Source organism: Haliaeetus leucocephalus, unplaced genomic scaffold (assembly GCF_000737465.1).
Source record: "Haliaeetus leucocephalus isolate CR32 unplaced genomic scaffold, Haliaeetus_leucocephalus-4.0 Scaffold495, whole genome shotgun sequence".
NCBI classification, from domain to species: domain Eukaryota; kingdom Metazoa; phylum Chordata; class Aves; order Accipitriformes; family Accipitridae; genus Haliaeetus; species Haliaeetus leucocephalus.
This window is the reverse complement of record NW_010972931.1, coordinates 1,135,632-1,161,300: the sequence shown is the minus strand read 5'-3', so window position 1 is coordinate 1,161,300 and position 25,669 is coordinate 1,135,632. Positions and strand designations below refer to the sequence as shown.

Sequence of the window (25,669 nt, the reverse complement as noted above, 5' to 3'; positions counted from 1 at the left end):
ACCGTCCGCCGTTCGGTCGCTCGGCGTGTGTTTTTTCTTTTCCCCAATTTTTGGCCCGGCCCTAGCGTAAAGGCTGCTGACGGGACGCGGACTGCGGTCGGGTGGCCTCGGTCGGGAGAGCTTCGCCTCTCCGGGAGATGCCGAGGTGAAGCCCGCTCTGCCCCGGCGGGGCCGGGACACGGGCGGGCGCTTAGCGCCTTACTTCGGTACTGCTGCAAAGTCTGAGAAAAAACACCTTTTTGACGGGCCAAAAGGGGCCTTACCGCTGCTGATCTCTAGCATCTGGGGACCTGCTTTGCAAAACGTGGGTGTGCGGAGGAGATAGATGCCCGTTTGCTTTTTTTTGCCCGGGGAGGTGGCTACTGACTGCGAATTCAGGCAGGAGTTAGAGAGGTCACAGCTCCTGTTCATCACTTCTCGCTGCCTGCTTTTAAATGTCCAACTGGTATCCACTGGTGTCAAGCTCGGACTTCCAAAGGCACGACGCCTGCCAACCGCTCGGACGTGGCTCGCGCTCTCGCCGCAGCAGTAAGAGCCCGCACATCAGGATTTAGCGCACGGAGAGCAGGGGCTGCAGGCAGTTTCTGCCTGGGGTAGCAGCGAGGGGTGGTCTGGCCCGCTGCCTTGCAGCAGGCAGCATCGCTGGAGTGCAGGAGGGAGCGCGGGTTGTGGTTTGGAGTCTTGGCAGGGCACGGACTGGAGAAGTGCTTTGTGCTCTTGGTCATATGAATATCTTGCTCTTGCTTATTAGGTCAGGAAGCTCCGCTCTGTCATGTAGAGGGTCAGACTACCCTCAAAAATGAGGTCTGCAAACGTTCTTGCCTCTTAAGTTGCTCGTGGAAGAAAGATCTTGTTCAATGTTTTTCTTGTTTTCAGGTTTAGCTGAATTTTGTTAAAATTTGTGAGTGGCAATATGAAGAATGAAGATTATATTTTCTTGTGAAACTTGGGGAGCTGCAGCATCGTGCAATATTCCAGTTTCCTCTGGGTGATGTTTGGGAGGGAAGTTCGTTTGCTGTGTCACTTCATGTCACAATCTAGTCCAAAATGGCTTTTCCTGCATCAGGACTTGAGAAGGAGGAAGGGGGGAATGAAACTGCTGAGAAGTTACGCAGAAACACTTTTTGGAGGGGGGGAAGGAGATGTTTAAGAGCTTTTGCTTCTTGCATTTCTTAATCTATTACTATGATGAAAGCTCCCTAACAGTAGCTTTGTTTTAAATACACTTTTTATGTCCTTTGCAGTATCTTTTCAAAAACTCTACTTCCGTTTTAGAACTGACATGTTTTACTGTGAGGAGTCTCTTGCAGGCAACTGTTGCTTGTTTCTAGTAAGCCAGACCCATGTGGGTGATTAGCAATGGGCTTTATTTCAACAGAAGAGTTATCTAGGTGAGATTGTTCTTTGGTAATTTCCCTTACACCATTCTGCTTTTTTTTTTTTTTTAAATCATATACTGTAAAATAAGTTTCTCCCAGGCTTTGTCTTCTGGTTTTAGAGCCCTTTTTTCAGTTGTTTATACTTATTGCAATATTTTATTCAGTGTTAGCTGAGGATTCAGGTTCCAGCTTTATGTGGGATCTGGAAAGCTCCACAGGTGGTTCTCCCCGTGCCAGGTGAAGCACCCAGGTGATACCTGTCTGGGGGCAATGCAAGCATTCAGAGCTCATCGCCTTTCTGGTGGCCAGAGTTCCCTCTGTACCCTGGAGCAGGGCCATTGCTGATGCTGGTGCCTGCTTAGCATGGCAGTAGAAGCTCCTGCTGCTTCCCGAGCCTCAGCAGGACTCTTGTAGCAGGATTGCTGGAGCTGTATTTGCAGAGCACCAGTTGAAGAGTGTCGTTGTATTGTACTGAGGGTGGCATATCACGTCTTCCTCATTCTCCTCTGTTGTCGGAATTAGCATCGAGCCCAGTGTCCTCTCCCTTGCCTTTCAGAGTCAGGTACAGACTCTTGCACCATCTCCCTGTTGACTTGCGCTCCTGCAGAACAATGCAAGTTGCGAAGACTGGGCTAGACTGTGTTGGGGCCTGTGGGCTCTGGTTTATTAACAGCTGTCATTAATCTCTTAAGAAGTAGCAGCTCCCAGGGCATGTAAATGCTTTCTCCTGTCCTGGTGAAGAAGGAAGGGACCTTGTAGACACTGCAACTCTGATGCTAAGTCAACAAGGGGATTCAAAAGCCTGTGTTGTTTTGGTTTTTTTTTTTCTTTTGTGCGGACCTTACACTTTTGCTGGCCACATCTGCAGTCCTTGGTCTGTGGCTCTTATCTCTCTATTGTGTCACTGTCTTACCTCTACCAGGTGGGTACCAAGTAAGCTTGGAATTATTGTAGTATGGAGGAGTTTAAAATTTAGCTCTTTGGTCTGTTTATTAACCTGACATTGCTTACCACTGAATTCTTGTGAAGCAGTTACAAGGTCATCAAATACAGATACGCTCTTTTCTCTAACTGTGCGTGCATATAGATACATAGGGGAATCCAGAAAGAAAAGATCATCCAGGAGATTAAAAATTCTTTAGAGCAACAATATGACAAAAGTACAGTTCAACATTTGCACCCATCTTACCTACCTAAATACTGAGTGCCAACTCAAGATGACTGTCTTAATACCCCAGTAGTACTTTACACAATGTACAGTGTAGAAATATGGAAGATTTGGCCTAGAAAATGAGGGGATGCTTGGTAGTAACTACTACACTAGGTCAGTACTCTAGTAAAGTACATAATTATACAAGCGTAACTGGAATGCATGTCCTTTTTTAAATTTTCTTTCTTCACGTATTTAATCTGTAAACATATGTTTATTTTTGTTGTTGCTTATCAGCATTATTTTGGGGACTGTTACCTCCAGAGAAGTCCCCTATATTTTACTTTCAGTTCAGTTTTGATGGTTAGGCGGTTGGCTGTAATGATGTAAACCTTAATACACTGAAGCTTCATTCCTGTAATACAGAGTTTTGTCTTTACAAGATTAGACTTCAGTGGCTGATGAGTATATTTGCAGTAGCAGTGATGGACCAAAGTTAAGTATGCGTCGATATTAGTACTACATCAGTTTAATTGCCGATCTTCTGAATTACTTAAAATATTTTTACTCATCACTGTTGATCTTGCATTATCTCTCAATCTGTTATTCAGAAAAATGTCAAATTTTTCCCAGGAAGAATTAAATTTGCTTCCCAAAGTGCTTAAAATGTATGTTTCTCTGTTGTTATCACTTGGTAAATCACAGAAGTGTACACCTGACCTGTTCTACCAAGCTAGGTCTGAAATGTAAATCAGTTACTCTAGGGAGGACTCTTCTCTTGGCTGTACATTCATACCCCTCCTTGTCTTGGAAAAATCAGCTGCTTAGTCTAGTCTAAATCTTTCATATTCTTATCCGCAAGTCTTGTGAAATGGGTGTGCAGAAGTTGTCAGACTTGATTATTTTTTATGTAAATGCTCACAGCAAATAACATTTCCAGTTTTCCGATCTGGTGATTATGAGAGAAGTTATTTGGAAATTGCATTCAACTCAAGGAAGCAAATAAGCCACAGATGGAAGAATACTTGGGAGAAGTATCATATGCTTGCCATGTTTTTATGCTCTTTTTTTCCTAGCCATCTGCTTTTGACTGTTCCTCTGTTGTCAGACGCTTGGATAGATGGTCTTATGTCTGACCCAGCATGGCTGCTGTTGTATTCTTGGTGCAGAGAATTATTTATTTACTCTTTATATTCTGATGCTACAAATTATATTTGCTTGTTCTCTGTTTGGGTCAGTTAATTCAAAGGAATTAAGAAAAGAAAGTACATAAACTATACAAAAAAGAGAGAAACTGTGAACTTTTAGCATGTTTTAAAGGACTAGTCTGCTGGATAGAGGCCTCGTCTCTAAAGCGTTTGAGTGTATGCTTGGAGACCTTCGTAGTAGTATGTTTGAAGTAGTATTTTTCTGAACCAAGGAAGGTAAGTAACAGCATCAGCCAGAAGAACTTTCTCACATGAAAGGATTGGAGGTTGGAGACTCAGGATGTCAAAGCTATATATATTTGTACGTGTGTGTGTATATATATCTCTATATCTTCTGGGCAGTGCTGACAGCAACTGTGGACTAAACCAAAAACTTCCTGCTGGGTGTTGATGGCATGCAGCTCTGAGCTAGCACGTAGCCTTTTATCTTGGGCAGTGCAAACACATCCTGAAGTTCTGAGCGTCTTGGTCCTGCTTCACCTTTAAACCTGGAATACTAATGCGTGGTGGCTGCAGCTAACAATGTTGTGGGAGTCTTTTGGTATTCAGGCCTATTTTCTGATGCTTTCATATTTGAAAAGGAAAAACTTGTTTGTACGTTAGATTTTTAGTCTCTCTAAGCTGACACTTGTACATCTGACTGAAGTGGTTCCCCCCAGCAGCAAGGTTTCTTGATTATTAGTGGTCATGTCCCCTGTGTTGCTGGCTTAGTATTAGAGCAGCCATCTGGTAAGTTAATGACAAGTATTTCGTAAAGTTCACTTCATGATCCTGTAATTGCATTTTAAGAAAGAGGCTGGGTTTTGGACTTGCCAACAGATAGTCTTGCAGCAATTACAGTGGGGAAACATAAAGGTTAACTGGGAAGGCAAACTTCCCTCCTTTTTCTTCCTCTCATCTTGAGCTAGCTGTCTGCATGCAAGAACCAATTTGACTATTTTCTTCTGTGAATATTCAGTTATTGGTTCCTATTTTTACATCCTCCACCCCTTTATTTTGCACCTGCAGATTTTTTTTGTGACTTTTCACTTGTCGGAGCTAGTAGGGACAAAGGAGATAAACATAGCCTGGAAAAGGCTTTTCTGTGGCTTGGGTCAACTGCAGTGTACCTGTGTAACGAATGCTTACATCTCTTGTGACTGGTTTGCTGATGTCTGATTGATCGGTGCTGGTGGCCATGAATTGCTCACAGTTTCTGATCTCTGATCATCAGTGTTTCATTGGCAGCAGTGCAGGCAGCTGCCTGTGCTGAGCTTTCTCTGGCTAGCTGTGAGTGTTTAGCTGGTCAAAGTGTTAAGTTCCTCCCTCGCTTAGTTAGCCTTTGAGGTTTGTTGGGTTTTTTTGTTTTTCAAAATTTATCTGTGTTGATGTACACTTCCTTCTGCACATGTTTTTTCTTCTGGAAAGGGGGTGACCCAGCGAAGTTCTCGGGGGAAGCCTGGGATGGGGTGTGACTGCGTCCTTGGAGTATGAGATCATCCCAGGTAGGCTGGTCTCCCTGGAGCAAACGTTCCCCTGCGTGGTGAACAATATACAAATTGGCTGTAGGTAGGGAGGAAGCATGGTCCTCCAGCACAGCGCAGCAGAAGAAAGAAAGAGTAGGATTAAGTGGCGTATTTTCCTCACAAGCAAAGACTGATAGTAGCTACTCTGTTTGATACTCTGCTGGTTTTGACTTTTGGAAGTAGAGGATTACAAGAGGGGAGAAGCAGCTATGGATGAGGTGGTTAGGTAGGTTAGTCAAAGCCAAAGGGGACTCTGAGGCACATGGGAACGCCTTTCTGAACCCATGAAATGGTGACAGCAGCAGTTGGGGTTGGGTGTTGCTGAATGTGTGATGAGGTATCTTTAATTGAGGAGGTTACTTGTTGGAAGGGTTTAGGGGGTATCACCCCAAAGTGCCTTGGGTGTCAGGGATCACTTAGTGGGGAAGGCTGCTGAGTGTGTGCCTGTGCCCAGGAGGTGGGAACTTAAGATACAAAATGGAAATTACGGAGCATAAAATGCCTTAATTTTGTTGCTGGTGAGTCGTGGCTCGGGGGCCAGTTGCTTTTTGCCTTTGGGAATATTATCCTGCAGAATATGATGTTGGCCTCTGCTTATCAGTTGTTCATAACTGTTGCATGTAAAACAATGACAGCTGAGGACCACTGCCTCATACACAAATAGGGTGGCTTTCCTGGGATTACTGTGTACGATTACAGTCCCCACATCTTTAAAAGCAAATCATAAGAATGGAGGTTCAAAGGGACAGTATGGCTAGCTGCTGAGAAAAATATCTTGTGTATGTGGTGAAAACCCCTGAAAAGAGTTCACTCAGTGAGCTGTGTATCTAAAGCCTCTGAAGCAGGTTCAGGGGCAGGAATAAAGGTTTAGCTTTAGATCATCTGTGGAAGCATGGTTTTGTTGTTATGAAACAGTGCACCAGATTACTTTTTTCTGCAATGAATGTTTCCTGAAAAGAGCAGAATAACTTGGGAAGTGATTAAAAATATGAAGAAATAATGAATTTTCTGGACAAAGACCTGGAGGAAGTTCCATTTTCCATGTCCCACAACTTAAAAATACAATGATACACAAGTAAAGTCAAAGATAGTGAATTTGCTGCTGCTGAAAGAGAGTGCTTTTGTATGCAAATGAAGAAAAATATGGGAATACCTTGTCAGAGGCACTTGTGAAAAATACACATCAAAAAGAAACAGGAGACAAAAGTAACGCACTTTTTTTATTCAGCTATGGCTAACTCACTTTATTGAAGGAGGAATTTTGTTTCTGATGTGTTATTTTAGTACCGACTCTTGGGGAGGCAAGCTAATAGGGAGGGTAAGCCTCTTTGTTGTGAGTACTTGATGCGGGCCAAGATAAATGTCGTGTATGAACCTCTGCCGTAACTTCTGTATTCCAACCCCCATGTTAAATCCCTGCTTTGCATGTGGTATTTAATAATAGCATGCAAAGTGACTGCACTGTTCTAGCCTGAGTGGGGAAACCACTTGACGGTTTAGTGAGACTCTCTCTGAATAGTATCGGTGACCTGAGGTCTGTGCCTGGCGAAAGCTGTCCAGTGTCATGCCATGGCATTGTGGCTTGATGAACATGAGCAACTTTGGAGTCCTCAGTAGCACCTCAGCATCCATAACAAAGGAGGTTGTCTTTGCTTTCCAGTTTTAGCCTGGAGTGAGGCCTGAGTTTGAGAGTCATATTGTAAAAGGGGGGCGAGGGCTTAATACTGACCATTTTCAAGTGCATCTGAGTGGATGGTGGAAGGGAAAACAAGAATATACGTTTGTCTAGTCTGTGATGCATGCCCTGTGTTCTTGGTTTTCTGTGAAAATTTTGCTTCTTGGCTTTGGCTGATACAAAGTCCGTGAATTGATTGAATACGTCTATCTCAAACCCATGTTTTAAAGCCCCAGATCCTAGGTTGGAGCAATACTGAGAATCTTCATAATGAAGAGACTGTGCCTGTGGCATTGCATCCCTTCTTCCCTGCTTACTGAAGGAAGAGGTGTATTTTCCAGATATCTCTGTCAAAATTGTCTTGACAGCTGAAAGGTTAGTTTAAGTGTTGCCCGTCTGCTTTGTGACAATAATGAAAATGTTCATGCTTCCCTTTCTTGTACAAGAGAAGTGGTTAGTCAATGTAAACGCAATGGGAAAGCTGCTGACAAAAGTTGCGGACATATGGAAATTCATTTTCCTGCTGGATCAGGAGCAGGTGAGAGAAATTGTAGAAAATTTTGGAAGGGTGTCCAAGAACTGGATTATTCACTTCAGTAAACCCGGTCTCCTAGTAGGGTATGTGCAAAGGCGTAAATAGGTGTTCTGTGCAAGAATGCAAGTTATTAATCCCCTGTTGCACTCTTCAGTTTGACTTCAGTATTTGTGAAATGTATACCTGAGCTGTCTAAGAAATGACCACTCTTTCAACAGTTTGTGAGCATGAGGGGGAAGACACGGGGATGGAATGGGATCCTTTTTCCCCAGTAGTTCTCTCTCTAGCCAAGTAAATACTGTTGCACAGAATAGCAAAAAAACTTCATTAGCTGTAACAGAGATGAATGTGTACAAAGAAACTCATGTTGACTCAGTTCTGGTTATTTCTGGGGCACCAGGCACATTCTGTAATGAAAAACAAATAGCTACTTAAAATCAGGATTGTAAGTTTAGGTGCCTGAACTTAGTCGATCTGGGTCATGATGTCTTTTTCTATTGACTCTGCAATGAACTTTTACTCTTTCCTTTGGAAGGAAGGTGACAGTGGGTGCTTAAAGTACAAGCATGGGGCAGGTACCTAGCTGTTAGCTGTATGGTTTTACAATTACTTCTTTGGGCGCACATGTATGGTGAGTACTTCTCTTGTTTCATCTCACACCTACGTGCACGCTGCAGTGTACAAACGTGAAAGCCAGGGAGACATGTAGCCAGCTTCACAGTGCCTGGGCTGAGCTGCTCCTGATCGTTAGGCTAGTTTAAGTATCCTTACTTCACAGTACAGTTGCATCTTATATTATAGATGAATTGTTTGCTTCACTACAATTACTATCTCGTGTTGAAGCCATTAGCCATGTGAGCTTCCAAGTGATTTCTCCTGTGTCAGTGTTGAACTGCCTGAACTGAAGGTACACTTAGTAATTCCTCATCTGAGTCACGCTGTACTATTGCAAAACATCCAAACAAGTAACCTTTGTTTGGGTCTCTGTCGAGAAAAACGCTGAGTCTGTGGTGGATGCATTTGGAGCCATTAAAAATTACGGAACAGAAAGAAACATCTTCTCTCCCAAGTCTGAATAATTTGCTTTCTTCTAGGTGAGCACTGGGTAGAAGATCCTGGGATTTGATCAAAAGGCATCAACCTTGTGATAAATTCCTTTTCCTGTGCCTGTCATATTAACTATAACTTCATATGCAGTACCTGAAGATATGCATAGGAAATGAGATTTGAACTTGATGATTAAACTTAGCTTATGCAAGTGGTACAGTTGAGAGCAGAGGGGGTCAAAGGAAATGAGGTTTTTCTGCTCTTAATTTCAGTGAATTCTCAACATAAGTAGTTTACCATCCTTCACCACAGGAGATCCAGGATAACATCCTTTAGGACAACGTACTCAATAAGCATATAAGATTTCCTAATTCTACTAACCTACATGGGCGTGGAAAAAAACAAATCTAGAAGAGAACTTCTTAACATTGTTTTTAAAGGGAGATGGATCACCAGATGTGTTTGTGAATCTTCTGATATATCTGTCCATCTCTTAGGAAGCAGACTAGAATCGAAGTTGGCTTTGCATGTGCCACCAAGGAGCCATTCATGGAAGAACTCTGCTGACAGTCTAAAGACCTGTGTGAACTTGAATTTATTAATGTGTTATACATAAAGGAAAAAGGAAAATGTGTATTTGAGCTTGTGCCTTTTCACCAATTCCATTGGGGCAAAAATACATTTCAGTCTAGTTTGTTGCATGTTGGAAACTTGATGTACAGGACTCCAGGAGGAGAGATGCTTAAAACTGAATACTCACAGGCTAACATCTTATTATGAGTTAAAGCTTCTGTGCTTTCAGATTCTTTCTGTTCTACCCTTTCACAAATTCTTTTTTTGCTTTTGCTTTTTTCTGTCATGAAAATAACTCATCATATCCTCAGCTACAGACAATACCTCCTTTTCCCTTTTTTTCTGATCTACAGGTTCATGAATTTAAGACTGGAATAATTTTGTTCAATAATGATTAAGCATCTGATGTAGATACTTTTCCCTGTTCCATCAGCCTCTCCTGTTGATCCACTGACAGTTCTTCTTTAATCTGTTATGTGATTTTAATATTCCTAACTGCTCTTTTTGTACTTAAGGAAATTTCTACAAAATACAGAGAAAAGGTGTTGTCCAGCCATCCAAATGCTCTTACATACTTAGTTTAAAAAGAATGGTCTTCAGTACAGCTGAAATAGCAGGATATTTTTGTCTTACATCCTGCAGCTGATGACTGCTTAGGAATTTTTAGTCATATATAATATTTGACCAGAGATATTTAAATACTTGAGACTTTATTTTTCTTTTCCTTACATCATTATCTGTAAAATGAAGGGTGGCTTACTTAGACCTTCAGGAAAATGTTCTTCCTGTAAGAATACATTAACTAGAAACCCCGAAGAAACAGTTTGGGAAGTGGGGCAAGAGAAATTAATGTGTAGTACACTTCATGAAGAATGCGAAGCAAAAGTTAGGTAGATTGAAATAGACTTTAAAACAAATGTCTAAATGCTGGTCATTGGCTGGGTAGTAATTTCTCTACATGGAGTCAACCAACTTTGATTTTGGCTTAAGCTCATGTTCCCACTTCACTTAATGACAGCAGTATAAAAACATACATGTGTGATGATGTGCCCTGATTGCAATGACCTTCAGCTGAGCTGCTGCTCCCTGCTTCTCTTTCCCCAAGGGGTTTGGGCTCACCAACTTCCCTTTCTGGTTGTGCAGATTACTTCAGCGAAGGGACTGAAGCTTCATGCAGTTTAATGCCTTATGTTGTGAAAGTCCTCAGAAGTTCAATTTCTGTTCTTTGTAGTGGGGTGGGTCTGTGATCTGGATGTACAAATCTGTTGTTGCTCTCTTCTTAATTGTTGAAGTTAGAAATAAGGCTCTTGGTTATATTTTAGAGGGGTTTTTGTTTATTTGTTTCCATTCCCTGGCTGTCATTTACTCTCAAAAAAAGCAAATATTTTGGTTCATTCAGAAAAGGGAGAAATGACTGGAATCTGTAGTGGTTTATAGGTAAAAAAACAAATGAAAGAAAAAGCCCTATGTAGTTATCTTCCAAGCTTCATAAAAGGGATCATCAAATCTTGTAGGTTGCTGCAAGTGAGACTTAGGTGTTTTCAAACAAAAAAACCCCACTGGTATAGTATGAGTGGTTTCCCTCCCCACCCCCCGATACAGGCTGTTGCTTATCTAAAAAGTAAATCTCTAGTTTTGTGAAACTGAAAATGGCTCAAACCACTCGGCTCCTCCATCCCCGGCCAGTATGATTACTTCTTATTTTTACGAGGAGGAACAAACACTCCTATCGGACTGTCTTTAGGACATGAGCTTCCACTCCCACAGCAGATAATACGAATGCAATGCATACAGCTGTTTCCCTTATTTCTTTTCCTGTTTTAGCATTTGATGCCATTTCCACATTGTCCTGCTCAATGTCTTTTTTTACTTCAAGCCTTGGAAGCCCAGTGGAAGTGGAATAGTTGGTGTCTATCCTCTTTTTGAGTGGCAGAACACTTTGTGACCTAGAGATACTGCCTCATTGCCTTAATTATGAAAGAAAAGGATTTGTAAATGCAAACCTGTAGTCAGTTCCCTTTTGGTAAGTAGCTTCCCCTCATGGCATGAGGGTTGAATGGGTAGACACTGGACAGTGGTCACATTGCTCTTTGTAGCCTATTCTGTATAGAAAGTTCAGAACTGAGTTGTTTATGGTTTTTAGTGCTACTCCCTTTGCGCCAGGTTGGAGAATGTTAATGAGATTGATTTTTAGCATGCCTGTTTTGTGGTTTTCATTTCTTTAATCCTCAGATTCATGCCTCTAAACAGTGAATACTAAATATGCTCTTAAGAGTGTAGGCTGAGAAGCCAGAAGTGGAATTAAAGGGCAGAAGTAGTGCTGGAAATGTAAAAGCCATGTGTTCATCTTCGCCAGCGCAAGTTCTGGAAACACAAGCCACGTGTCCTGTGATAAAATTATCTGAATGAGGTGAACAAGTTTTAAGTACGTTCCCATAAAACCCAGGCAGCAGCTGTATGTCTGGCACGGCCTCCCACTTTGGGTACTTGCTGAAGGCAGCCCAGCGAGTCATCAGAACTTCCTCCTGCTTTTGACAAACAGCAACTGCCCAGAAGCACCCAGTAAAGATGACTTTGGCTGAATAGAAACTGGTGGTGGTTGGTAAAGAGTAGAAGCAGTTGTAATTTTCTTGATAAATTATGTGTGAATGAATTGCATGTGTTCTTAGTTGAGAACCTGCCTATAAATGAACTGACGTTGAAACAAATCATAAAAATATTGGTCTATTGAGTGGGCCTAGGTTTACGTCCCATGTTACTAATATGAGTTTCTCTTCAAAAAATAAAAAAGTAGATTTTTCATTCAGTTTGCAAGATCCATGGCCTTTTTTACTTCTACCCATTTAGAAAGGTTTAAATATTTTTCAATTTGCTAGTGAAGGCTGGTTTAAAGTTATACTTGGTGTTACAAATCAGGAGCTAGCATATAGTTATCTACTACAGCTGAGTTCCATTTCACCAGAAGAGAGTTGATTAGTGCCTCTTATTTAAGGTTAAATTATTTGCTGGGGCAGACCATCTGTGGGTGCCTGCTATTGATCTGATAACCACAGCTTCCTAAAGGCATTTCAGACAGCTGTGTGTTATTCATTATGTATGCAAGAATCATTTCTCATTGTTGAAACGTGTGACACAGGTGGTCACTTCTGACAAGACAACCTGCCAGCTCTCTGATGTGTTTTTGTGAAACCTGGTCTCTGTTTTTCAGAATATGAATGTTGGGATTTGTAGATGCCTTCCCCCCTCCCTGGTGGTGAACAGTGATGACTACTGGCATTCAGCTGCTCTCTTGCACTAACTTCTGATTTGTAAAAGCTAGGTCATTTAGAAGTATTTCTAGTCCTCCTCTTCCTGTCACCTCCTCCTAATCACCCTGGAAGGGACTAGCAGGAGAAAAGAGTTATGGAAATAGTGCTTGAGGTACTGCCTGCATATGGGCTTATTAATTAATTTTATCTCCAAAAGCAATCACGGTCAATATGCTTGGGTCCGTCTCTCTACTGCAGGGCTCCAGTGCCGTACTGAACAAAGCCGTGCTGCTGTGGGAGAAGAGGGTGGTCTCTGACCGTGGGGAAGGGAGGGAGGCTGCGCTCCCAGGGATGCGTGACCGGGTTGTCCTCAAAGTCTTCCAGGCTGAGTACCAAAGGCTAAAAAGCTATTGCTTCTGGTGCCCTGGTGCTGCAGTAAAAGCACCCTGGAGATCCCTGAAAATGTCTGAAGACTGAGCTTTTTGCAGTGTCTTAAAACCCTCTGCCCAGTGCCCTGGGACGGCCCCAAAGCGGAGCACTGTGCCCGTTGCTGCTGCTAATGCTTTCGAGTACTGATGGCAGGATGGGAAGAAGTGTCATTGAAGCGGGGCTGATGGAAAATGGGTACTGCCATAGCTAATGTTCTTGTAAGTGAAGGTCTCCTGTGGGTCTGTGAAAGAGAAAGCTAGTTTACTGTGTTATCGTATGACTCTCCTTGGGTGGGTGCGTGCGTGCAAAAAAGTTTATAGCTGCACGTTGGTGGTTTGGTTTCCTCTACTTGGGAAGAAAGGATTTGAAGACTGGCAGCTGGGAGGCAGAAATACATATGATGTGTTTGGGGTTAAAGAGGTAGTATGAAAAAATAATAATAATGTTTCTAATAGATTAGACCATTTAATTTTATTTGGATAGAAAACTTAATCCAAAGAGGATCTGCAATCAGTAACAATGAACTATTTTTCTTCTTTAAAATGTCACTGTCCTTAATTAAGATGTTTACTAAGTTCATGGTATTGCCTCACTCAAAAAATGGTATAGTGTGTTGTATTCATTAACTTGGTATGTATGTAGTTACCCTTCTGCTAAAAATTGGTATGTATGTAGTTACCCTTCTGCAAAAAGTCCTATGGGGAGTTTTGATCTAAAAAAAGAAGAAAGTTCTAAAGAGATATCTAAGGCAAAAGCAAAGTTATCTGATGAGGAAGTTGAAAAACCTAAGTAAACTTAAAATAGGAATAAAAATGAGTAAAACCAGGAAGCATTTCTTGTCTGTGAGGAAGTGGGCAGACGCTGACTTGCTAACTCTTTGCTGAGACCTGGCAGGAATGCCTGGTGAGTGGTAGCTTTTCAGAGTGCTTATTGAGAGACATTTAGGAGGGCAATCTCAATTAACCCAACCCATTTCTGGATTTTTTTTTAAATCACACACCTGTATCAATGTTTGCTTGGGTGAATTGGAAGCCAAGTTAATGTGCCTGTTCCTTATTGAGCAATCTAAAACATCCAGTACGTGTGGAGTGACCTCCCAGCCCTGGCCGAACTGTGCTAAATACACCTGGCCATGCATTCCTGCCTGAGCTAAGGACCTGCTTCTCAGTTTGAAGAGCAGGCTTGGGGAGGGAGTGTGGGCTCTGAAGATCTCCTTGACTCTGAGTGACCCGTTAACAGCCTCTGCTTAGCCACTGCGTAGAGAAGTGGGCTCATCTGCAGTGACTGTTCCCCTGTGGAACGAAGTTGTAAATTAAGGAAAAAGTGCTGGTTTTCAGGTACTAGAAAGAAAAACCAGCTGCTTTTAGAACTCATCCTGTGGAAAATTAATTGCTTTTCTGTATGAGGGACTTTTTATTTGAGGAGGTGGATTGGCGTTCCAGTGGGCGTTACAACTGAAAGGCTTCTTGCACAACCCAGAAGCCAGCGTCCCACGCCGGAGAGGTGGTCTTACAGCCCTGTCCCGCTACTGGCCTCTTTGTTACCCGCCGCTGAGCAGCATTTGACCGTCAAGCTCTGCTGCTGCAGTTAAGTGTTCAGTGCTATTGCTCCCTGCAGAACTCTGCCAAAGTAAATCTGAAGGTTGGTTGTTCCCCCCCCCCCCCATGGTTTGCTTCCAATCGTATCTTTCCTTAAGAGGGTCATTTGCCAAACAACCACTTCTTTTTAAGTAGCAGTTTAAAATTGTCTTTTAAACACAAAGTTTGAGAAGAATTTTACATCATTTACATTTTACTTAGATTTACATTTCTGAATGAATCCTTGCACTCCTGCTCTCATTTTAGTACAGGCATACAGGAGTTTCATAAATTTAACTCTCAAGCACCCTGCCACATTTTCTTTTCAGTAAAGATGGTGTTGATGCTAGGTTTCAGCTGGAGTTCTGGTGGAGCATTTGCTCATAGATCGGATGATAATGTCCCATAAATCTGGCATGCCCTCATTTCTTTTGCCAGGCTTCAGTGTTTAGATAAGACATCTTCCTACAGAACTGTGAGGTTTCAGAGGGAAATAGATAAATACCAATGTAGTTTTTTTCAGTTTGTGTTGCAGATGCACTCAAGATAGGCTTGCTGGACTGGTGGGGCTAAGGTCAATTCTGTTCATCTTTTACAAGGCACTACCCTTCCAGACAGCTGAAAATATATGAACTGCTTGAAGCTTCTGGGGTTATTTCCTTCTCTTAAAAATAAACACAGTACATCAAGAGAACTAAATAAAATGGGTGGTTTGAAAAAAGTAAATGAATAGCTAAATGAAAAAGTTATTCAGGATTGTAGAGGCAGCAATGGGATCTTTAGCTACAAATAGGCTGGGTTTTTTGGTTGGTTGTTTGGGTTTTTTTTTTAGGTCTAGTCAAAGTTTTTATTGGCAAAAACATGCTAGGTGGTACGTTAGGAGCTTTTTTGTATGTAATGCTTTGTGTTACTAGGCATAATATGATTAAATTTAAAACTTTGGATATATTGGTGGAGTAAAATCGGTGCTTCTATGGGAACTTTGATTTTGAAATGAAAATTCTTGTGAGTTCAGAAGCTTGGGCTTAATTTCATTATCAGAATGGTAAGTTCTGGTTTATTCTTGCCAGCAAGAAAAATAATTTTGTATTTGTGCAACAGAACAGATCCCAGGTACTCTTTTGTCCCAGAAAAGCTGAAACTAGTTCATGGGCTAAGTCTAATAGGGATAATAGGGGTCTTCTCTGATAGTATTTCTTTTCCTTTGTCTAGGAGTTGTGCAGCTCCTTTGTCTGGTGAAGACATTGCTGGTGATAGATACCATGAATATGCATTTAGTCCAAAGACACTCAGTTTATAAGTCTCTTTTATAAAAAAGATTATTGTAGCTACACATATGCAGACTAAACAAGTGCGTAAGGCTGCAAATGAAGAGACACTACTGGTACGGAGTGCTGGTAGCAGGTTAAGCTAGATTCATTTGGGCAACAATATGTATTTTGCAAGGTCCATTGAGTTGGTAGTAGATGACAAACTCAGCTCTTGGTAACTTGTGGTGTCCCAGAGCCTGTGAGCTGTTCTGAGAAGTATGCCAAGTGTAGGGAGGGATGAAAGTAGTGAAGAATTTAAGTAACCTCATAGCTTCAGTGACTCTTTTACAGTCTTGGTTATAGAATAGTATGGAAGGATTGGAGAAAATTGCTACAGGTATGGTTGATGGTTTAGAGGAATCTGCCAAAGGCAAAGAGCCTGAATATGAAAAAATGTTGATTTCTCTGGCCTAACAAGAAGGAGGTTAAGTCATACAGGAATACCTTTTAGGGAGGAGTGTGGAGTTTTTCTGGGTTGGGGGGGGGGAATGTGGTGGTGGTCTAGTTTTTTAGGTTTGGTTTTGGGGTTGTTTTTTGTGTTTTGAAGAGGCTACTCCATGAAGGAGAAAGTCTATTGAAATTCAGAGTCTGAAAGCTGAAACACAGCAAGCTAATTTGTGGGATATTAACTTCTCTTTCTTTGGCTGCTTTATATAAGACAAATTCCTTCTCAGTCACAAGACGAGGACTGAGTGAAATTCTATCATCTTTATTACGCAGGAGATCAGACTCAAATAAGGATTACACTTGATCTCTGGCCTTGCTCTGTGAATTTTTTTCTTTTGTTTTTTTCTCTTCTGTCCATGCTAACTTGATCTCCTGTTCCCTTGAGTGTGACCAACAAGTCTGTCTTTGGGAACCAGTAATGGAAGTCTTAACTACCAGTTACGGAATGAAAATGGACAAACTACTCTTCAGGGCTGGATTAAAAAAAGTTCTGGGAATCTTTAAACTAGTTCATGCCCAAATAATAGCAGATTTGACAAGATGACTGAGGGGTGTTTATTGTAGTTGATGTGTGGGTGAGAGGGTTTCATCTGCAGTAATCAGCTTTTTTGGATACCTCTGTGACTTGGCATGCTCTTCAGGATGTAACAATGGATTGATTGGCACCAGTGTAAACTGCTAGGCATCTGCTTTTAGTTTAGCTGCCTTTAGAAAGTGAAGCTTTTACTTAAAAGCACATTTCTCCATAAACTATTGCACTAGTAACTGTCAAAAAACCACAGCAGATTTGTACCCATGTTTCAGTTGTGGGTTCTTTAAAGGTGTGCTGTGAGTTAAGGCTATATGTCTTTTGAGTCATTTCTTCAGCACATCAGGAAAGTGTTGTGTCTAGACATTTATTTTGGAGCTTCTACCAGCACATGACTAGAAAGATAGCCTTGTTGGAGGATATGAAATAAAACTAACTGAATAGCAAAAACTCCCATTATTTTCTGTTTTGCCACTTTTATTAAACAAGTTTTTGTGTGTGCCCTTTTGCTGAAGAAAAATGTATCACAACAAGCTAGACAGCTTCAGATAAAGCTCAGATGATCCTGTAGATCATTAACCATGTCTTAGAGAGTTTGACATGTGACGTGCAGTACACCACGCTGACATTATTCTTGCATAACTTCTCAGCGTGCTATTTGTCCTAACAATAAAAGGCCCATTTAAGTGAACTTCTCTGGAAGAAATGTTTTATGTGAATTGTGCCAAAGTATCACTTTTGGAATGTTAATTGAATTGGTGTTTTAATAGTGATTAAAGAGTCAGTTGAAACTGCTTGACCTATTGTTATAGTTCAAGTTTGAGGAGGGAAAGCTGTTCTCGGAAAGGACAGTGCCACGAAGGGGGTTGTTTCCCTCCCGGTCAGGGCTGTCTTGAACGGGTTGTGCTATAATCAATCTGGGTGTATGTAGCAAAAAAGAAAAAAAGGAAACACAGCCAAAACAGAATTATGAGCACTTTTTACTGATGCAAACCATAAAAGGAGAAGCAAATTAATAATAGTTGCTGCTGTCGTTTATTTTAGCTGGCTGTTAAGGTGACTTTCCTTTTGAAAAGGCTGTAAACGAGGAATAAGCCTGAATCTGTAAAGAAATATAGAATGTTACTATTAGCAAAGTTATTAATCCTTTTAAGGGAAGGCTTATCTTTCAGAAGGTAGGTGAAGTGGCTAGAATTGTAGGGCAAACTCTTTTACCTCCTTCATATTTGATGGTCCCTGCTGAAACATGTCCTGCAAACCTTATCAATGACGTGTCAGCTATTTTTAGTTTAGTTGTTATATTTAAAGGGGAGGAGAAAGAAATAGGCAAAAGAAATCTGGATATAGCCTTCTTTAAGGCTATATCATGAAGCCTATCATGAATATCATTATTACTATTCTTAGGTATAGAGTATACTGAAATTTCCATTTCCAGTAAGTAAATGCCCACTTTTTGTTTTTGAGATGCTTTCCAGCATACCCATCTTCCAGTGATGATTCTTTGTAAAGATTCTGAGTTGATTCCTTTCCCAGCCATATGGGTGGTGGTTACAACTCAAAAAATTGAATTCATATGCTGCCTTTGTGTTAGAACAAGTAAAAAGAACAAAACTTCGTAGAGGCTACAGGGTGGGTTTTTTCTCTACAGTTTGTCTTTATCCTCTTTAAAAACTTACTCTTTTTAGATCTTTGTCCTGCTTTCCATATCTGTTTCCATGTCTGCTTTTTTTGGTGAAATGTAGTAGGGGGTAGAAATACATGATTTGTGTTTAGTGCCCTTAACTAAAGCGGGGAAAGTAAGAGCAAGTTGCTTTTCTTAATGCACACTGGTAGTTGCTGGTATGGACTAGCCTTCCAGGGCGTAGTCGTCCTCTCTTGGCAGAGTGTAAATAGATAATTTAAATGCCTGAAAGATGTTGGCTTTGTTACTTAAAGGAATGGAAATAAAGGACAAATTTTATTTTTTCCCTTGCATATTACATTGGAGAGGGAATGCCCAATAATAGGCCTTGATGCTTGGTAATGCTAATCATCCCATCCAGTTTTTTCCCCAAATACTATTGTCACTTCTTCTCTTATTCCATGGAGAATATATTAATATCTGTTAAATATTCCTGCACAATTTTGAAGGGGACAAATGATTATCCTCCAAAGAGAAAAGATAAGATTTATGCTCTTTTTTTAAAAATTGTGTTTAAGAATTAGTCCTTTCAAACAGCCTTTTGGGTATTCATCGCTGTGTATCTTTCCTCATTTTTGATTTGTATCGAAATTTAGGTTTCCTAATAACACAGGTTACATCTATTTTGGGATATGTTTTATTCCAGGAACTGCTGGGTCACCGATGGTAGTTGAGTAGGCTTCCTAAAAACTCTCTTTAATATTTTATTTACACGGAAGGGTGCAGCTTAATCTCTCAGGATAAAAGCCATACTGTGGTACCATAGCTCATAAATTTGGGATTATAGTGCCAAGACCTTTCCTGTTTCATCAAAACCTTTCTCTGCCTCCAGTTAGATAACTAGTTGGATTTTTCTCAAGTAGCTTATCAAGCTGTTCAGACAAAATCAGATCTATTGAACTGAATGTTTAAGTATTTGATAGAATTCTATTCTATAATCTGCCAGCAGATTGTAGACTTCTGTGTGTGAATTCAATGGGGACTAGACTATAGTGACATAATGTAATGCTACTTCCAGCTCAGGAAAATAACATTACATTCCTTCTGTGTAACAGTGCACTGAACTTCAATATATGCAAGAATATTCTATAATGTAGCATTGTGAATGTATAATACTAGGTGAAGGTGGAGCTTAAATGAATTTTCTAATTGCTCAACTTAATGGTTTTGGTGGTTGGGTGTTTTGAGTTGGTTTTTTTTTTTTTTTGGTTGGTTGGTTTTTTCTCCCTCCTGCCCCGAGGGTTATTCTATGGGGAATTTTGTCTTGGAGGAAACCCAAATGTTGGGATTTTTCTAATGGATCAGGAAATTGTATATTCAGACAGCTCCTGGATATGTAAAAATTGAGCTCTCCAGTGCTTTCTGACTCATTTGTTTTCACTAATTCCTACTTATGTCATCCATGTTAATCCTTTGGGATGGAGAGCTTTATTTTTATCCCCAAGTAACCACAGGCATAGTCCAGTTCTTAATAAAGCTCCTGACTTCAAGGGAAATGTGATAAAGCCACCTAGAAGGAATAAGTATCAGTCTTGACCAAGGTAGTGAAGAACTCTGAGTTCATCAGTGTCACAACTTTACAGCCTGACTCACATGTGGGCAGGGGAATTTTTCTGAAACCTTCAGGGACCTTTATTGTTTGTTCTTTGATAGTCGGTATATATCTTGGCATACGTGCACAAACAGAAATCTCAGTTCCTAGCAAAATTGTTTTCCCTAATGCCCTTTAAAGGGTCACAGCTTTACTGCTGTGTCTGCAAACAGAAGGAAGTGCTGTTCCCTTTTTAAAAGGGACCTTCATTGTCAACTTCTGTGATCACGCGGCTGTTCCTGCCGAGGTAACTCAAGAGCATCAGGGTCATGCTTTAAACCTTCATCCACTGCAGCTGAATCCTCAACTCTCATTTCTTTCTCGTACTGATTTCTGTGCGGTGTCATACTTTCTCTTTTGTTTCCTGTTCTGGCTATTTCCTTAGGGCACAGTTCCTGTCTGTGTTTGTGTATACTCGAGTTCAGACTCTTACAAAGGAGAAGGAGAATTTGAAGGGCAAAACCTAGCTGATACCTTGTGTTTGTGTTAATTCCTCTCTACTGTTCAGATTACAATCCTGTTTAAATTACAGTGAATATCATTGGAAGATAGCTGGTTTATGGATTGAAAACTTTTTGGACAATTTTGTACTCTTGTTCATTTTTATAGCAATGTTAGCGTGCTTCTATCACTTGCCTTCATGTACTTTTCCATGCTACATGTTTACTTTAGGAACTCAGAATTTAGGACCCTACTCAGACTGTGATATCAGAGTAACAACAGTACTTTTATCAGTACTTTCTGGAAGACTGTTTTAGCTCTTTAGTATTTGTGGTGCTTCATTCCCTTGAGACTTGAAGTAAGTCTCCTTTGCATTCTTGTACATGCTCAACACTGAGAGATTTAAAACTTGCTCTTCTGGTAGAGGATTTCTTGAAAGAGTGCGTGTGTGGGAAATTATGCTACTTAAGAAGTTGTGGTGAAAGCCTTTGAAGAAGTGGTAGGTAAGGAGCATTCAAATCCAGCTGGAGGGAGTCATTTGCTCTTGTAAACATCAACATCAACTTCACAGGCTACTTTGGATATACCACCAGCACCCTCAGGGATGGCAGGCGGAGAGCTCCGAGAAGGAGATGGGCAGTGGCTACCACTGCTGCTGTTGGGGGATCCCACAGCTGGGAAGGGAAGGGGATGCTTGGTCAGGCTGTGGTCCCATCCAGAGACAGCGTTCATGTGGGCTGCTGGCTTCCAGCTGGGAGGTTGGGGTGCTGCAGGAGGATGGCTAGACCAAAGCCTAGGCCTGAAGTTCAAGTCTTGGCACGCTTTAAATCTAGCCTTGCTTATCTATCTGGCTGGCCTCTTGCAAGGTCTACTTTTCCCTTCTTTCTCCCTTGGGTTTCCTATGAACTTTATGGCACCGAGGTCCATTTGGCTCAAAATTCTTAGATTTGTTTATGATGACCATCACAGGACTTTGAAGACACTCGTTGGCTTGCACCGTTTCTGAGTGGTCTCCTGAGTGGGTCTCCAACAGGGCTTCATCTCCTTGCTGAATAGCCTCTGAAAAGCTAATGGTGTTGCACATAGTGATATGGCTGTAGGGTTGTCAAACTGCTGTAAATAAGGCAAAAATATAAAGATTAAAAGAAAAATGAAAATTAGTTTTGTTCACTTGGTGTTAAGAAGTTTCCCTAATGTTGTGCCTTTAGTTGATTTGGTAGTTCTTGCAATTTGTTTGATTGCAAATTATTTGATAGTTCTGGCACTCTTCCCTGTTACCTTTATTTTTGGAAAGGATGAAATTGTTTAGTTCTTGGATTCAGGGTTTACTGTTTAATTTAGCTAATTATGTAAAAATGTACATGGCTGAAGTGGGACCAGATGGATCCAGAGAAAGAAATAGCTGGCCATAAGAAGGGGGTGGTTGTTCTCATGCAGTAAGTTTTTCACCATGAAGTCTGATAGTATTTTGCCTGACACCTCGGGGACAGAGATATTAGTTTAAATACTTTGTGTAGTTCTGGGGTTTTTTTTGCACATCTAGAGTTGTTCCAGCCCTTAAGTGGTCTGGACAAGGAAACTGCGCTGCGAAAATAAATTATACGCTTTTTCTGCATGTAAATTGTGCTGTGTGGGTGAGCGAGACAGACTATCCATAATTCCTCTGACATAATTAATCCCTTATGCAAGGTAAATTCTTCTTAGTGTTTCTTTCCCCTTTTCAACAGTATACTAGTTGTAGAAGTAGCCAGTTTGTAGTTAGAGTGTAAAAGTATCATGGTTTATATTATGCTGTGCAAGATTAGATTAGCATACAAATTCTATACAACAAGTAATATTATTGTTCTAGTACTGAGTTGCTGTAGCAAATTATTCTGGGGGCTGGATTTTATGGTTTAGGCATCTGAAGTGGGAGAACGGGGGAGGATATATGTTCCATTGTGGTTTCCAGACCACGGTATAATCAGGGTTCGTATGAAAACAAAGTAGGTCACAGCACGAACTTCTACTGAAAAATCAGAGACTTTTAAAGACTTAGTTGCAGTGCAACTCAAAGCACAACTTTCAACATGAGATTGGAGGAAAAATTGTAAAAGCACTGACCCCCCCCAATATCCCAATCTCCCTTGCCCTTAGCCAACATACCTAAACAAGGGCATATCTATTCTTTTTTTTTCCCCTTCTTTTTTTTCCTACCTACCAGATCATCGGTTAAAGAATTTCTTTTGCTGGGGAAAAACAAATTGGATGTTATACAAAATTGCACAGAAGCAATTCTCCATAAACTTTGCCTAATGCTTTTTTTAACTCCCTTCATTGAACTTTTGACCTCAGCAATGCCATATTACACTTATTGCCAATTATCCACTGTGCAGGAAAGTATTTAAACTACACGCATGATTTTTTTAATGTGAAATCCTTGTTTTCTGTGTTACAAGAAAGAGTAAATAGTTGTTCTGGGGTTACTTTCTCCGTATTAAGCCTGAATTTATAGACAACTGTTTATACCCTTTTTTCAATCCTTCACCAGCCTGAGAGATCCCACAATTTTTCCTCATGCAAAAGTTGTGCATACTTCTGAGCATCCTTACCATTCCTTTTATACCTCTTTCTGAGCTTCCTTTTATACCTCTTTATAGTCTACTCTGCACATTTTCAAATCTATTTCTCTGGCAGTTACCAGAACTTCACTTAGTGTTAAAGGTGTGGTGAGCTTTGGATTTCATGTTCTAGCTTGATGTTTTCCAGTTTTGTTTTACTGATAATGATGAACACTTTTTCCCTCTTCTGGCCACCATGGAGTAGAGTCCTGAAGTTTGTGAAAGGACTTACTACAGTGACTCAAAGATGTATTTTAAGTTCTGTTCCCAAATGGAGACAGGCAATAAGTTACTTTACAGTGTGCATGTTCATGTGCAGGTGTGTTTTCCCAATATATGCTGACTTGTATTTTTCAGTATGAATTTCTTCTGCCTTTCCTATTCCACAGTCACTTACAAGGATTTTGTGATGCTGTAACTCGTGGTGGTCAGTAGCTTTGTGCAGAAAATGAATGTAACCAGATCACTTCCAGATTTTCTACAAATGGAGGCTCTGTGCAAAGGGACTGTATGAAAAGAGCTGAAAAATTATGATGCTTCTTAAAAGCCAGAAGAGTTCAGAAGAGCACAGTTGGCTTTTTTCCTCCCTTTTTTTTTCCTTTGTTCATTCACTCTTCTGTCTGTAGTGACCTAAGGCTGACTCTGATGGCTGGTTGAAATCTAGTGTGTTTTATCTTTTTCTTGATCGAGTTTTGGGGAGTAAAGTGAATGTACTACAGCAGATTCTACACATAGCAGATACTTGGGTAAAGTTACCATGCTCGATAGGAGAGGAAAACACTGTTTGTCTTCTGCTGCGTTTCCCTTTGTCCCTTCACAACTACTGAAGAACATTGTTTGCTTCCCAGAACTTAAGGAAGAGTCAATTTTGTCTTCCAAGAAACGAATTTGAAGGAGACCATCAAGGCTTAGCTAGAAGTGCTGGTAGATACTTGCTGAATGACGAGGAGGAAGAAATGTTTTGTTATTAACTGTTGGTTATTGAGTGATGGTCAGGGCAAGTTAAAAGATAAATTACTCTCAAAATGTAGTTAGGGTTCTCTATATTGTGTGTGTTTGATACTCAAAAAAAAAAAAGTGAGTACTTGTGGTGGGACAGATGCACATCAGTACAGGCTATATATGGCAGCATTAAACACAGCAAGTCTTCCTGCCAAGCCAATGTACCTGAGAACTGTGGGTATGTAGCATAGGACTAAATTGCTTACAAAATCCTTCAAAACCTAGAAAGCAGTGGATTACTGACTTTGATCCAGGTTTCTGAACTGGATGTACTTGAAAGTGTACACTGAATTTATAGAAGTAGTAAGTTCTAGCAGAATTTAAAACAGTAGAACTTTTTTTGTTTATAAATGGTTAAATGGGTGGAAAGGGCCATCTGTGGATGTAAGCAGGGTAGTTAATGTGCCATTAATAAACTAGTATGCAGTTTAATAAAAAAAAGGAACTTCTTTTTGCTTTCTGCAACTGTGAATGCTGTGTCACGCTTGCTTGCTCACTCATCTTTACAGATTCCCTGCTCTGAAATTGAGCAAGCGGTGAGCTGAGCTGTTCTGTGGCACTGTTGTACTCCTAAGGAAAAGCAGAAGCAAAACCTGAAAATGCTACAAATAACACATTTTTACCTTCACTGCTCCATCCAAACTTGTGAAATTGGCTTAAAAGTCCTTAAACTCTTTTACTCAGTTAATAACGTAGCTTCCAGCACACTAACTTTTTGTTGTGTTTAAACCTTTGCCAGGACGGGAGCAGTTTCATGGCCTCGGGTCTATGTACTGCAGAGGAGCAGCTGCTGTGATCCTCACGTATGATGTGAACAGCCTCCAAAGCCTGACAGAGCTGGAAGAAAGATTCTTGGCACTGACGGACAGTGCAAGTGCTGACTGCATTTTTGCTATTGTTGGAAATAAAGTTGACCTCACCGATGACTGTGCTTTACCACCGGATGAAAATAGACCTGAGAAGTCTGTTGCCAGCTGTGGCTCGAAGGTGCGAAAACAAGTCCATGCAGAGGATGCAATTGCGCTCTATAAAAAGATACTGAAATACAAAATGCTGGATGAGAAGGATGTTCCAGCAGCTGAGAAAATGTGCTTTGAGACCAGTGCAAAAACAGGATACAAGGTGGACTACCTCTTTGAAACTGTGTTTGAGATGGTAGTCCCAATAATTGTACGGCAGAAAGCTGAGGGGCCACCGCAAACTGTAGACATTACAGACTACAAGCCAGCGAAAAGGACAAAATCTGGTTGTTGTGCCTGAACCATTTACATGATGTAAGAAAAGGGGACGAATTGCTGGCTCCAGCAAACTGAGGAGTAACAAGTGCTTGCAGTTCACCAGAAAGGAAGAGTCAAAGAATAAATAGACTAAAATGGTGTATGTGGGGAAAAAAAAAAAAAAAAATCTTCTGACCATTAAAGGTTTCTGGGAAGCTCTGTGTATGAAAATGGGAATGTGAGTGAAGTTACAGAGGAAGACTTGCCAGTTTCCATGGGCTCTGAAGACAAATGGTGTGTTAGTACAATTGGTAGCGACAATCATTTGAACAGCTTTGAAGGAGTCTGATTTTTAATGACTCGCCATTTCATGTTGCATGTAAATGATCTTTTTGTGTACTATCGACAGCTTTCACATGATTATCATCTTTCCCCTTGCAATTCTAACTTTGGAAGATTGAACACATGGTACTTTTTTATTCTTAAGGAAAAAAAAATCCAGGTATAATTTATATTTGTAGCTAA

The 25,669-nt window shown here is 40.8% G+C and overlaps 1 protein-coding gene across 1 annotated transcript in view; it reads left to right on the top strand.

The window, feature by feature from the left end:
- RAB20 (RAB20, member RAS oncogene family) overlaps positions 1 to 25,312 on the top strand; it is a 25,561-nt gene extending 249 nt beyond the window's left edge. Inside the window, exon 2 of the mRNA XM_010575623.1 lies at positions 24,667 to 25,312. Coding sequence (XP_010573925.1) covers positions 24,667 to 25,187 — 521 coding nt within the window. The 3' untranslated portion in view covers positions 25,188 to 25,312. The remainder of the gene's footprint in view (positions 1 to 24,666) is intronic.
- The last annotated feature ends 357 nt before the right edge of the window (positions 25,313 to 25,669 follow it).